This window comes from Equus caballus, chromosome 16 (assembly GCF_041296265.1).
Source record: "Equus caballus isolate H_3958 breed thoroughbred chromosome 16, TB-T2T, whole genome shotgun sequence".
NCBI classification, from domain to species: Eukaryota; Metazoa; Chordata; class Mammalia; order Perissodactyla; family Equidae; genus Equus; species Equus caballus.
Window position 1 is genome coordinate 11,390,224 of NC_091699.1, and position 12,801 is coordinate 11,403,024.

Consider the following 12,801-nt stretch of genomic DNA (forward strand, 5'->3'; position numbering starts at 1 on the left):
GTGAACAGGATGATGGTAGGGCAGAGAGAGTCCCTGATGAGCATGGGTCCAGGCCTCTGGGAGAGCTTCAGGTGCCAGGAGAGTGCCAGCTCCTTCTCAAAGCCTGTCCTTGTCCTTGAGCCCCAACCCCATAGGCTCTGTTGGGAGCCATGGCACCCCAGGACCTCAGCTGAGGAGCCTGGCCCCTCCCGCCCCCCTAGATCGGCATCCAGAACTACTCCACAACAAGCAGCTGCCAAGCACGAGCAAGCCAGGTGCGCAGCGACTATGGGACGCTCTTTGTGGTGCTAGTGGTCATCGGCGCCATCTGTGTCATCATCATTGTGCTGGGCCTGCTCTATAACTGCTGGCAGCGCCGGCTGCCCAAGCTCAAACACGTGGTGAGTGTGGGGTAGGCCAGGCAAGGGGTCCTGGGCTGGGGTGCTGCCAATGGAAAAGGCAGTGCCTAGCAAGCTTAGTCATCTGGAGACTCTGTCCTCATCTGCAGGTGGGGTGGCAGTAATTGTCCTGGGATGGGGTACTGCACAGGAAGCCACTTGTCCAGGGCTTGCACAGGATTGCCCATCTCTGCGGGGTGCTGGCCCCATGCTAGGTGCTGGAGGTGGGGGAGTGGGATGCGTGCCCCACCCACAGGGGCCCTCCATGACACTAGCTCCTCCTGGGGCAGGGTGGCCCTGCTATGCCTGGACTCATCTGGATGTCTCACCAGACAGGCCCTGGGTCCATGGTCCCCAGGGGTTAAGGAGAGGCTCCAGCAGCCTGGGGGCTCCTCCCGAAGGAGGGGACAGGGCACAACTCCCACTTTTCCTTGGAGTCTCCTGGAGTCTCTTTATAAGGGGCTGTTGGGAGGGGTCAGATGGTGTCAGCAAGGCCACAGGGTGGTTTAGTGCAAAAGAATCAACAGAAATATTTTAAGAAAGGAGTTGAGGTGTGGGACCAGAACAGAAGGGAACTGCCATCTGTCAAGGGTCCCCTGGGGATTCCCTGTGTAGGGTTTTACAGACTAGGGAAGGAACAATGAAGTGACTCGTTCAAGGTAAAGGTCTCAAGCCCGTCAAGCGGGCGCGTGCCTGCCGCTCTTGGGGCTGGCGGGGGCCGGGCCGGCGGCACTCGCCCAGCAGCCCTCTCCCACCGCTGCAGTCGCACGGCGAGGAGCTGCGCTTCGTGGAGAACGGCTGCCACGACAACCCCACGCTGGACGTGGCCAGCGACAGCCAGTCGGAGATGCAGGAGAAGCAGCCCAGCCTGAACGGAGGCGGGGCCGTCAACGGCCCTGGGGGCTGGAGCGCGCTCATGGGAGGCAAGCGGGACCCCGAGGACTCGGACGTGTTCGAGGAGGACACGCACCTGTGAGGGCGCCCGGCCGCCGCTGCGACCCTGCGGCCTCGCCCTGGCCCCCCGGGGCTGCGCCGGGAGGGGCAGGGCTGGCCCGGAGCGGACTGCCGCCTCCTTCCCGCGCGGCCCCGCCCGCTCCCCCGCAGTCCAGCCCTCGGTGCGGGGTAACCCCGCTTCTCACCGACTCACAGAGCAGTCTGGCACAGCCCTCCCCTGTCCCACCCGAAGCCCCGAGGGGCCAGTGCTCCCGTGCCCCGGGATCCCCATTAAAGCCGCCCGGAGCCACGCCGGGCCCAGCCGGTCCGCCTGCCCGACTCGTTCTTGCTCCGGGGGCGCGGGGCGTGGGGGGTGGGGCGTTGGCCGGCGGGAGGCTGCGCGGCCGCTCGGTCCTCCGGGCGCCAGGCGCCGCTGCCGAGCGGGGCGGGGCCGCGCGTGTTTACATCCGGCACGGGCGCGCCGCCGCCGCCGCTGCCTGGGTCGTTCGGCCCGGGTCCGAGCTGTCCGCGCCATGGACACCAGCGATCTCTTCGCCAGCTGCAGGAAGGGGGATGTGGGCCGAGTGCGGTGAGGACCCCGCAGCTCCGGGAGGGCGCGGACGGGGGTCCCTGGGAGCGCTGCGGCCCCGGGGCGTGCAGTGGACGGCGGCGGGACGCGCGGGCGCCGCGGCCCCGGTGCAGCCCTCGGCCCGGCGCCCGACCCACCGCGGACGCCCGTCTGCAGGCGTCTGGGCGCCGAAGGGGGCGGCCACGACAGCCTTCCGAACGGGGGCGGCGGGGAAGGGATCCTGGCGATGATTTACTCCTGGGGTCCGGAGGGCTTTCTGGAGGAGAGGGCTGCTACGCGGAGGACCCCAGGAGAATGGGGCGGAGAGAAGAGAAAGGTCTTCCTGAGGACTGAGTGCTCAGGGCCGAGAGGCCAGACTCGCGACCTGGCCTCTTTCTGATGCGCTCTGGGGCTAGCTTTGGGAACACTTAGAGCCCAGAATCGTCTCTGGTCCCTGGGGATTCGCAAACTCCTAAATGCAGCTAAAGCAAACCTTGTGCTGAAATCGCCACCTCCGTGGGCCAGACGGGAAGGGAGGGGATGCCCTTTTGGGTTGTGGGGCGCTTTTCTTCCTTGGCCCTTCCTTCCCCATTGCCTGGTCTTGACCCGCCGCTTCGACCTCTCCTGGGCTGGTCCCGGGTTTCCTTACTCCCGCAGCTTCCCTGGTCGTGCCCCACGTCCCACCCCGCCTCCACATCAGGTGCCACCTAGGAGTTAGTTGATAACCGCGGAAGTGGAATGCAACTTAGCACTCCCGGGTCGGACCTGGATGTCTCCCGCAGGCTGCCTCCTCAGTGGTGGCTCCATCGCCATCCATGATGACCCCCCCCCCCGCTCATCAGCTACCGTCTCCTGACTTCCGCTTTCTAGAATCTGTCCACTTCTCTTCATGCTTCCACGCCACCAGGACGTCTGCAGCAGCCTCCTCCTTGGTCTCCCTGCCTCCAGTCTCCCTAGCCAACCTGCTGTCCCAAGCAGCCAGGGGACTCTGGCATAAGCAGAGTCGTTCCCGCCACCCCCCCGCCCCGCCCCAGTGCTGTCAGGCCAGAGTCTCAGCCTCCTCAGCTCAGCTCTGGGCCTGACCTCTGACGCTCACGCCTGCCTTAGGTGCCCCCCCCACACACCCTGTCTGTGCTGTGCCTCTGCGTGGATGCCTTTCCTGCTCTGGGCTGCCTGTCACCTGCCCTCACCTTCTTCAGCCAAAAGGGATGTCTTTTTTCCTTCCCCTTCCACGAGCCTGCTGTCCTAGACCATGACCCTCTCCTGACCCAGGCTCTGACCTCCTCCCTGCTCAGGTACCTGCTGGAGCAGCGAGACGTGGAGGTGAATGTACGGGACAAGTGGGACAGCACCCCCTTGTGAGTGCCAGGTGGGTGGGTGGTCAGGGGGGCTGGGCTGGACCATTCAGTCCTGACCACTGCCTCCCAGTACTCCTTTTCTCCCTCCCTCAGGTACTACGCCTGCCTTTGTGGGCATGAGGAGCTGGTGCTCTACCTTCTGGCCAATGGTGAGAGGAGGGGCGGGGTGTGTACACATGTGTGCAGGCAAAGGCGTGTCCACATTTGCAGATGCCCTTGAGCCCTCTCCTTCCCTCGCCCTGCACCCGATCAGCAGGTGCCGTTAGCTCTGCTTTCAGAACTGGCTCTAGGCTCTGCCCACTGCCCCATCTCCACTGTTGCCCCCCAGCCTAGCTGCAGCGTCTCTCTGGACGCAGTGCCAGGCTCTCCTCTGGGCCCGCAGCTGCCCCTGTGCCCACTGCAGTCTCTTCTCCAATTGCAGCCAGGTGGATCTCACAGCGAGTCTGATCTGCTGAAACTCCTCCACTGACTTCCCACTGCGGGGGGCGTAGAGCTGGAGTGCCTTGCCATGCCTGTGAGCTTCCGCATGACCTGCTCCTCCCCCTCTGGCCTCGCCTCCTTTGGCTGTCCCATGTGCTCAGCCACTCTGGGCTCTTCTCTGGCACTCCAGCACTCCAAGCTTGCTCCTGCCTCAGGGCCTTTGCACTCGCTGTTCTTCCTGCTTAGACTGGCCTCTCCCAGCTCTTTGCTTGGCAGACCCCCTCACTTCATTTAGGTCTTTGCACATTGTCACCGCCACACTGACTTCCTGTGGTCTCCCTGTGTGGCAGCCATGACCATTGTCACTCTGTCTGCTTTGTTCTCCTTCCTACCATCTGACATCGTTTGTTAACCTGTTTATTGTTCCTCTGCCTCCCTGGAGTTTCAGTTCAGTGAGGATAGGGGCTTGTCTCTTTGTTTGTGGCTGTGTTCCCAATACACAGAACAGGGCCTGCCTCCGAGCCTGCTGTTTTGTGTAGTCGGGTCTGTGTGAGTGAGTGTGTGCGTGTGTGAGTGTACACAGATGGGCCTAGTCCCCGGCAGTGAGGACACTGGGGTCAGAGTAGGCACAGGGGCATTTGGGAAGGGGTCTCCAGGGCTTATGGGCCCCGTGTGTGGGGAGGGGGAGGGAGATTAGGGTTTCCACCAGGTCCCTCCTGAGCTGCAGCATCCAGCCCTGTGGCCCTGCTGCCCCCAGGAGCCCGCTGCGAAGCCAACACCTTCGATGGCGAGCGCTGCCTCTATGGGGCTCTGAGTGACGCCATCCGCCGGGCCTTGCGAGACTACAAGCAAGTGACAGCCTCCTGCAGGAGGCGGGACTACTATGATGACTTCCTGCAGCGGTGAGACAAAGCACAGGGTGCCAGGGTTGGGACAGCCTGGTGCCCAGTGGGTCTGTGGTGGGTGTGGTCTGCATGGGACCGAGGCTCTCCTGCGGGATGGGATGGGGGACCAGAGTGGTGAGACTGAGGGGAGGCGCTCTGCTGAGCACTCCCTCCACCTGCCCGTCGCCAGGCTTCTGGAGCAGGGCATCCATAGCGACGTGGTCTTCGTGGTGCACGGAAAGCCCTTCCGGGCACATCGCTGCATCCTAGGTGCACGAAGTGCCTACTTTGCTAACATGCTGGACACCAAGTGGAAGGGCAAGAGCGTCGTGGTCCTCAGGCACCCTCTGGTCTGTCGTTGCCTGGGGGTGGGGGTGGAGGAGCAGCAGGGGCTTGTGCTGGGCCTCTGCCTCTGATCTTCCCTCCCTGCTGTCTCTGCCCACAGATAAACCCCGTGGCCTTTGGGGCCTTGCTGCAGTACCTGTACACAGGTGACCCCCCCAGGCCCAGGTGGGGTGGACAGGGAGGGGCCTGCGGGTCTGTCCATCAGAAGACCTTGCTGTAGCCTTGGGCCTTTCACCTCCTGGTACTTTGTCCCCTGGGCGGTTCCAGCTGCCTCCTAGAGCAGGTTGTGAGACAGTGAACTGGTGTGTCTGCTGAGGAAGAGCTTTCCCCACCCACAGACTGAGGCCCTTCTCTTCTATCCTGGGGCCTGTAGAATTCAGGCGGTGGCTCCTGATGGGGAAACCAAGGCAGCAAGCAGGCCCAGGAGTCCCAGCCCTGCAGCCAAGTGGCTGGGTGGGAAGGACCACCTCCTAGGAAACTCAGCTGTAGAGGACAGCTGAGGTCCCCTCTCAGACCCTGGACCTCCCATGCTGTTCCCAGGCCGTCTGGACATTGGCGTGGAGCACGTTAGTGACTGTGAGCGCCTGGCCAAGCAGTGCCAGCTGGGGGACCTGCTCAGTGACTTGGAGGCCAAGTGTGAGAAGGTGTCCGAGTTCGGTGCGTCCAGGCTTCGGGGTTCAGGGCCTTGGATGGGAACTGGCAGGGCCCACCTGACTCCCTGAAGCTACGTTCTCTCGTTTGCAGTGGCGTCCAAGCCAGGCACATGTGTGAAGGTGCTGACCATCGAGCCCCTGCCGGCAGACCCTCGGCTCCGGGAGGACATGGCCCTGCTGGCCGACTGTGCCCTGCCCCCTGAGCTCCGTGTAAGTGCCCGGCTGCCTGGGGCTGGGCCAGGTGGGCAGGAGGGGTGTCTGGGGATGGACTGTGGTAGGCAAGCCCTGTGCACTTGCATTCAGTTCTTCGTGTGACCTTGAGCCCGTCACCTCTGTTTCCTGAGCTTGGTGGCTTTTGTTGTCTGTCTCGTATTGAAATCTGTAAATGGGGCAGTAGTCCATCCTCCAGGATCAAGCTAGAACTGACTTTTGGTGGGGCCAGCCCCTGTTCCTCTGCTTCCTGCCCTCATGGCCCCTCCTCTCCCATCCCCCAGGGTGACCTCGGGGAGCTGCCCTTCCCTTGCCCCGATGGCTTCAACAGCTGTCCTGACGTCTGCTTCCGGGTGGATGGCTGCAGCTTTCTCTGCCACAAGGTGCCGTCCCCTCCCCTGGTCCCCAGCTCCTCCCGTAAGTCCCAGGCCGGCTCCTCCAGGCACAAGCCCTGGACCTTGCCCTTCCTGAGCCCAGCCTCCCCCAGGCCTTCTTCTGCGGCCGCAGCGACTACTTCCGGGCCCTGCTGGATGACCACTTCCGGGAGAACGAGCAGCTGGAGGCCTCAGGTGGCCTCCCAGCCATCACCCTGCACGGCATCTCGCCCGATGTCTTCACCCACGTGCTCTACTACATATACAGTGACCACACGGAGGTGCGGGACTCAGGCGGGCTGCGTGCACTTGGGGGCGGTGTGGGCACGGCAGTCAGCACAGGTGCGCATGGGTGCTCCTGGAGGTTTAGGGGTGCCAGGTCATGATTGGCTCCGTACACAGGCTTTCCATGAGGCTGAGAGGGAGTATGGCACTCATCTGGATTTTTCTTTCAGGCAGAGGGGGCCTTGGTAGGTTCCAGAGCAGGAATGAGTGACTGATGTCATGAGCACATGACACAGGGACATAGTGTCAGCCACCCTAAGTTCTCCAGCCAGAGGGTGGTTGGGGACAGTAACCCTGAATCCCCACAACAGCGAAGAGCCCTGAGCCTCCCCTCTGGATTGCTGCGGATCGCTGGGGTTCTGGATTCTCCTGTCCCTGTCCTCCCTTTGCCTCCCTCTGTCTCCAGCTGCCCCGAGGCATCCCTAACACGGGGCGCTATGGGCAGCAGCAGGTAGGGCCAAAGGTGCGCTCTGTCGGCGGTGTGTGTGTGCGTAAAGGCCACACTGCTGTAATAGACCCCCAAAATGCAGGGGCTTGAAGAGAGAAGTTAGCTTCTCCTTTGTGTCTGAGGTGAGTGCCCAGGGCAGGTGGCTAGCTGGCACCCAGGTTCTCCTCTCTGTCTTGTCACCCTGGCATGCGCTAGGGTGGGGGTCGGCAAACCTGTTCTCTGAAGGGCTAGGTGGTAAACATTGCATGCCACAGGTTCTCTGTCACAGCTGCTCAGCTCTGCCATTGTGCAAAAGCAGCCATAGATAGTACAGAGATGATGGGTGTGGCTGTGTTCCAGTAAAACTTCATTTACGAAAACAGAGGCCAGATATGGGTCACAGCCCCAAGCTTACCCACCCTCCTTGGGCATTGTTCTCCTCTGCACAGGGAGGTTGGGGTACAGGCTGACTCATGCTTCAGGAGGAAGAGGAAGACAGGGCAAGCAGCTTCCTTTGCATTAGGCCAGGTGGAAATTGCACACACCAGTTCTCAGGTCACGCTGGAGAGAACTTAACGGCCATACTTGCCTAAAAGGCAGGCTGGGAACCATGGTTTCTGATTGGGCCCCTCTTCCTGTGAGAGAAGGCATGGGAGACAAGGGGGCTGGGACATCAGCTCCTTGCTTGCCTCCTGTAGCCCCCGTTCCTAGCAGTCTCCACTGGCCTGCCAGCCGCTCTGCGTGGGCTCCCTCCCCAGGCCTCGCCGCCTGCGGGCTCCTCAGGCCGCCATCCCTCCCGCCTCCTTTCTTCATTTCTCCTGCGACCAGTCCGGCTCTCTGGCCCCTGCCACCTAGTGTCCCCCTTGGCCCATCCTTACCCCTCAGGAAGGAGCTTTGCCACCCTAAGGGCTGTTTCTTAAGGCTCAGAGCGTGGACTTTGGCTCCAAACCTGGTTTTAGACTAGGTTAGCCCCTCTGTGTGATCTTGGGTTAGTTACACAATTGCTCCATGCCTCAGTTTCCTGCTCGAGAAAATGGGATCCATAGTCATTTCCTCGTAAGGTCTCGGGCCGATGACTGTGTGTCGCAGGTGGAGCGCCTGCTGCAAGTCAGTGTGGTGGGTGAACTGTGATGTGCTCCAAAGGTCCTGCCCACTCTGCCTCCAGCCTGTGCCCTGGGGCTGTCCCGAGTCTGGACGCGGCTGCTCATGTGGTCTCTCCCAGCACAGGCGACAGTGTGGGTGTGCCCTGGATCCCACAGCCTCTGTGGGCGGGGAGCAGTAAATAGTGAACTCCCCCTTTGTGGGGTCCCGGCCTTGGTTTTGGATGGCAACTTCAATTCTACTTTCCTGACAGCCTTTCAAGGCAGGTGTGGTTGTGTGCGCCTCACAGAGGGAGCTGGGCCCAGAGGTGGAGTGGCTGGGCAGAGTCCCCCAGCTGGAATTTCAAAGCCCAGGGCGGTGTGCTTAGAGCTCAGGCTCTTTCCTCTGCTGAGGCCCTGCCTGAGGCATGCGAACCCCAGTTTCCCCAGCCCCTCCCGGTCCCATGGACGCCTGCAGGGGCAGGGAGTTCCGCCTGGAGCCTCCACCCTCTCCCAGTGGATCCCAGCCTTGCTGCCAGGTCCCTGAGAGGCCTTGGTGACACACCCTCCCTCACCCCTTCTTTCACTGCAGCTGCCTCCTGAGGCGGCCTACGATGTGCTGAGTGTGGCTGACATGTACCTGCTGCCAGGCCTGAAACGGCTGTGCGGCCGCAGCCTGGCCCAGCTGCTGGACGAGGATAGCGTGGTGGGAGTGTGGCGTGTGGCCAAGCTGTTCCGCCTGGCGCGCCTCGAGGACCAGTGCACTGAGTACATGGCCAAGGTCATTGAGAAGGTGGGCGAGGGGAGCCTCGGTGGGCGGGGGCGAGCTGAGGGCCGGTGACAGGCATGCCCTGAGCCGGCCCGTCCACAGCTGGTGGAGCGAGAGGATTTCGCGGAGGCGGTGAAGGAGGAGGCAGCAGCCGTGGCGGCCCGACAGGAGACAGACTCCATCCCCCTGGTGGATGACATCCGCTTCCACGTGGCCAGCACGGTGCAGACCTACAGTGCCATCGAGGAGGCACAGCAGCGGCTCCGGGCCCTCGAGGACCTGCTGGTGTCCATCGGCCTGGACTGCTGACCACCGCCAGGCCAGGGGCTCCCTGTGGATGGCACATGTGGTCGATTGTGTGCCCAGCTGTTCTCTTTGCTCCTTGTACCCATGAGGAGGGGCTCATGGGGCTCCCCTCCCCTGGTGTGCCTGGGGGCCCTGGGGAGGGTTACCTTGGGGTGAGCCACCTTCCCCAGGGCACAAACCAGCCCCCAAGGCTCTGGGGCTGGGCACCACTCAGGGAAACCTGGGGCAGGGGTCTCTTAGGGCCTCCCTCCCCCAGCACCCCTCCCCACCCTGTCTCCTGGCCCCAGCTTGCCTTGCCTCCCGGAGCTGAGCCGACCAGGAGGGAGCAGGAGGGTCTGCATGTGGCAATAAAGCTTGAGTTTACTGTGGAGCCTGAGCCTGTGTCGGCACAGGAGCAGGAGCTGGGGAGGGGCGGGCAGGGCCTCTGGCCTGGGGCCCCTCGTCCAGGGCGGGGTTGGGTGCCCAGCAGGGCCTCCTTCGGGGTTGGGGAGCCCTGTGACTGTGGGTCTGAGTAGGCAGCTGCTCTCTGTAGGAGCCCTGAAACCTCCCAGCTGGGCTCAGCCCCTCTGATGGCGGTGGTGGGCCTCCCCTTGGGCACAGCTCCCTTCACGGGCTCCTCTGGGTGAAGCCAGACTAACCCACCTGCCCCCTTGGTGGCCCTGGGGGTGTCAGTGGGGTAGGGCTGACTGAGCAACCACAGAAGCTGCTCCCCTCTCACACCAGGGAAGGACTGGCTTCTGAGTCATAAATACTTCTGGCGCGCACTCACTGAGCACCCGCTGTATACCAAAGGCTGTTCATACAGTCGTGGTGTCTAATTCCACCGTCCTGCATTTTGCAGGTGCCAGGACAGGCTGGGCCGTGGGCAGCCTGGCAGCAGCTTGCCCTGCAGCCTCAGGACCAGGACCAGGCCCAGGGAGGAGTGGGTGCAGAGAAGTGGAAGGGCTGGAAAGGGGCCCAGTGACCCCAGCCCCACCCTGGCTCCCTCCACTCCCCACGCCACTGGCTGCTGGCTGTGGTGGGCCTCGTTCCAGGAGGGGACTGACAACTGAACCTCCATCTCCTCTCAGCCCAGGGTCAGCCTCCTCCTGGCCTCTCCTGCAGGGGCTGCGACATTATTAGGGGAGGTCAGAGGTGGCTTTCTCAGGATGCTCTTTAGGCCTGCCGCCACCCTTCTTGGGCACCGAGGCCCTCTTGGCTGCCCTCTGCCCTGGGAGCAGCACTGTTGCAATCAGAGGTGCACACAGCACCGGGGAGGGGGGCTCACTGCCCTTCACAGGCTTTCCTATGGGGGGCTGGGTCTCCCTGCAGCTGTTCCACAGCCCTCCATGCCTTTTTGCTCTTGTCATTTTCCAGAACTTTGGGGACCTACCCCCCACCCCTGTGTGTTTCATCTGCATTGGGCTAGCATGTTGGCCAGGACGGGTGATCTGTTGAGCAGTGGTCCTGCTCAGTGTTGGTCAGGACGAGTGGTCTGTTGAACAAGTTGGTGGCATGCAGGGAGGAGGGGTGGTCGGCATGGGGAGGGGCACAGGGAGAGCCTGCTGGGTGGGGAGCAGGGTCTGTGCAAGGGCCTGGGAGCCTGAAACAGCCTGAGATGAGACTGAAGGGGTCAGCACGCCCAGGGCCCAGGTCTGGGACCAGAGGCCACGGTTCCCACCCTGGCTCTGTGCCCCACTTTGCCCATCTGTAAATTGGGGATGGCTATGGCAGTTCCTCCCCGCCTGAGGTATTGAGGTGGCTCCTGCCTGTGAAGTGCTTTGCCCAGCACCTGTTGGAGGGAGCCTGGTGTCTTTGTGGCATGCTGGGCTCCACCGAGGGAGGGCAGCAGGGAGTGACAGCTGACAGCATCCTCAAGTTCACTCTGGTGGCCCTGGGACCCACAGGCGGGAAGGGCGGGGCTGTCCAGCGGCCTGAGAGCCCAGGTCCCACCTCAGACCTCACACTAAGCCTGCACGTGCTGACGTTTGCAGTGAGGTTTGAACGTTAAAAGAAAGTTTTCATTACCATGCGTTTCTTTTAGTAGGTATTAGGAAAAAATGAGCTGGTGCATCAAACCCATCTTTTTACAGGTATTATTTGAAACCATATAAAGTTTGTTTTATATGTTTAACAGATTTTAAGTAAAAACATAGGGAGTTTAGGGAAAATACTCGGACGGATTTCTTAGTGGTCACTGATAGAGCACGCAGGTGAAGTGCGGCCTAGGAGGTGTGGGAGCCAGGAGAGTCACGGCCCCCAGGACAGTGGTTCCCCTGCTGCCAGGCCCTGGGGGCCCTTGTTTCCATGCTGCTTCCAGCCTGAGGTGGGGAAGCCTTGTGTGCAGAGGTGTTCAGTGCAGAGTTGCAGATGAACGGGAAACAGCACAGGCGGCGCAGAGGGTAGTTGGCGTGAAGGAAATTGTAGTAACTGGATGCAGCAGAGCTGCCTGTGGCCGTGAAGAGGGTCAGCTCAGCTTCTGTCTGCACAGGGGGATGCCGGGTCACTCAGGCTGCCTGCGCCACCCCGCAGGCTCGGCATGCTCCCTGATGGCACAGAAGAGGGCTGCTGAGTGAGAGTTGGGGTCATCTGACTGTGTTTAGTTTTTGTAGTGTGGTTGTACTACTTTTAGAATTAAGAAAGCATCTCTCTGTCACTTACCAACTTTAATTCATTCCTGCCTTCAAGTGAGAAACCGTTGAATGAAAAAATATTTCCAGGGCCGGCACGGTGGCATAGTGGTTAAGTTCATGCACTCAGCTTCGGTGGCCTGGGATTTGCAGGTTCAGATCCCAGGTGGGGACCTACACGCCACTCGTCAAGCCGTGCTGTGGTGGCGACACAAGGACAAAACAGAGGAAGATTGGCACAGATGTTAGCTCAGAGCTAATCTCCCTCACCAAATATATATAGAGAGAGAGTACATTAAAATATTGCTTATCTTGATTACTTAGATTTTTGGTGCCCTCTTAAAGTTTGCATCCTCACTTTCCTCACGCTAGTCCTGGCCACTGAGCCAGTCGTTACATGAAGTAAGTCTATAATGGAAAATACTTTTTCACCCATCCTATGCTATCCTCCCCACCTGCAAAAAAAAAAAAAAAGCCTTCACATCTGCTCTCTCCTCTACCTGAGGAGCTCCTGCGTGGCCTTCAGTGCCCTGTCTCACTGCAGCAGACTGAGTTGCCCAAGGGGGTGAGGCTGCCATCTGGCCACTGGCCTCACAGAGTTTGGAGAGCTCTCACCAGGGCTGGGAGTCCTGCTCTTAGTCCCTGGAGCAGACATTCTGAAGGCGGAACTTAAGCCAGGACGCTGCCCTCAGGTGACACTTGTCCCTTGCATTGGCACTCTGCCCCTGCTGCTTTGTCATCTGCTTTCCTTCTGTGGGAGGCAGCGGGTGTCCTGTGCCTGGGTCCCAGAGACCTGGGCTGGAGCTCAGCATGTCCTGCTGGCTTTGAGCAAATCACTGAGTCCCTCAGAGCCTCAGTTTACTTATCAGTCTAAATGGGAGGAACAATACCAACCCCCCCAAAGCTGGTGTGAAAATGAAATGGGGTGCCTATGAGGAAGCTGCCAGCGGGAGTAGGGACTCAACTAATGTGGATTTCAATTGCCTTTCCATTCTTTCCCTGGAAGGTGTAACTTGAGCAATTTTGGGCACACTTGGTAACTTTTCCTTATCTATGGAGTTTTGGAGATGCCCATGTGTTCATTCTGTTCTCTTCTGATTCCTTGGCCCTCAAACGTAGTTGGTCACCAAACCTCGTTGATTTTGCCTCTTCATTAGCTGCTGGTTCAGTCTCCCCTTGTTGGGCAGGGCCTGCTTACCTCTAG

At 61.0% G+C, this 12,801-nt stretch overlaps 2 protein-coding genes across 8 annotated transcripts in view; both read left to right on the forward strand.

The window, feature by feature from the left end:
* PODXL2 (podocalyxin like 2) overlaps positions 1-1,638 on the forward strand; it is a 40,363-nt gene extending 38,725 nt beyond the window's left edge. For both annotated transcript variants that reach the window (XM_070237131.1, XM_023619855.2), the window contains exons 7-8: positions 201-380; positions 1,141-1,638. In XM_070237131.1, coding sequence (XP_070093232.1) covers positions 201-380; positions 1,141-1,353 — 393 coding nt within the window. In that variant the 3' untranslated portion in view covers positions 1,354-1,638. The remainder of the gene's footprint in view (positions 1-200; positions 381-1,140) is intronic.
* A 95-nt stretch (positions 1,639-1,733) lies between these two features.
* ABTB1 (ankyrin repeat and BTB domain containing 1) lies at positions 1,734-9,358 on the forward strand. 6 transcript variants are annotated; one of them, XM_001487887.7, is made up of 12 exons: positions 1,734-1,899; positions 3,174-3,236; positions 3,330-3,385; positions 4,414-4,558; positions 4,731-4,890; positions 4,986-5,031; positions 5,426-5,542; positions 5,630-5,748; positions 6,033-6,131; positions 6,236-6,403; positions 8,506-8,706; positions 8,785-9,358. In XM_001487887.7, the coding sequence occupies exons 1-12, from the start codon at positions 1,844-1,846 to the stop codon at positions 8,989-8,991; spliced, it is 1,437 nt and encodes a 478-aa protein (XP_001487937.1). In that variant the 5' UTR covers positions 1,734-1,843; the 3' UTR covers positions 8,992-9,358. The 6 variants fall into 6 exon arrangements, with proteins under 6 accessions (XP_001487937.1, XP_005600388.1, XP_070093234.1 ...); XM_070237133.1 differs by having other exon boundaries at positions 1,759-1,899; positions 3,174-3,247; XM_070237134.1 differs by having other exon boundaries at positions 1,759-1,899; positions 3,307-3,385.
* Positions 9,359-12,801: the final 3,443 nt, after the last annotated feature.

What these genes read in the sequence shown, in the direction of transcription:
- ABTB1 (XM_001487887.7), top strand. Translation starts at nt 1,844, where the DNA reads ATGGACACCAGCGATCTCTTCGCCAGCTGCAGGAAGGGGGATGTGGGC. An exon ending in GCTGCAGTACCTGTACACAG is followed by an intron (nt 5,032 to 5,425) that starts GTGACCCCCCCA and finishes TGCTGTTCCCAG; the next exon opens with GCCGTCTGGACATTGGCGTG. An exon ending in TATACAGTGACCACACGGAG is followed by an intron (nt 6,404 to 8,505) that starts GTGCGGGACTCA and finishes CTTTCACTGCAG; the next exon opens with CTGCCTCCTGAGGCGGCCTA.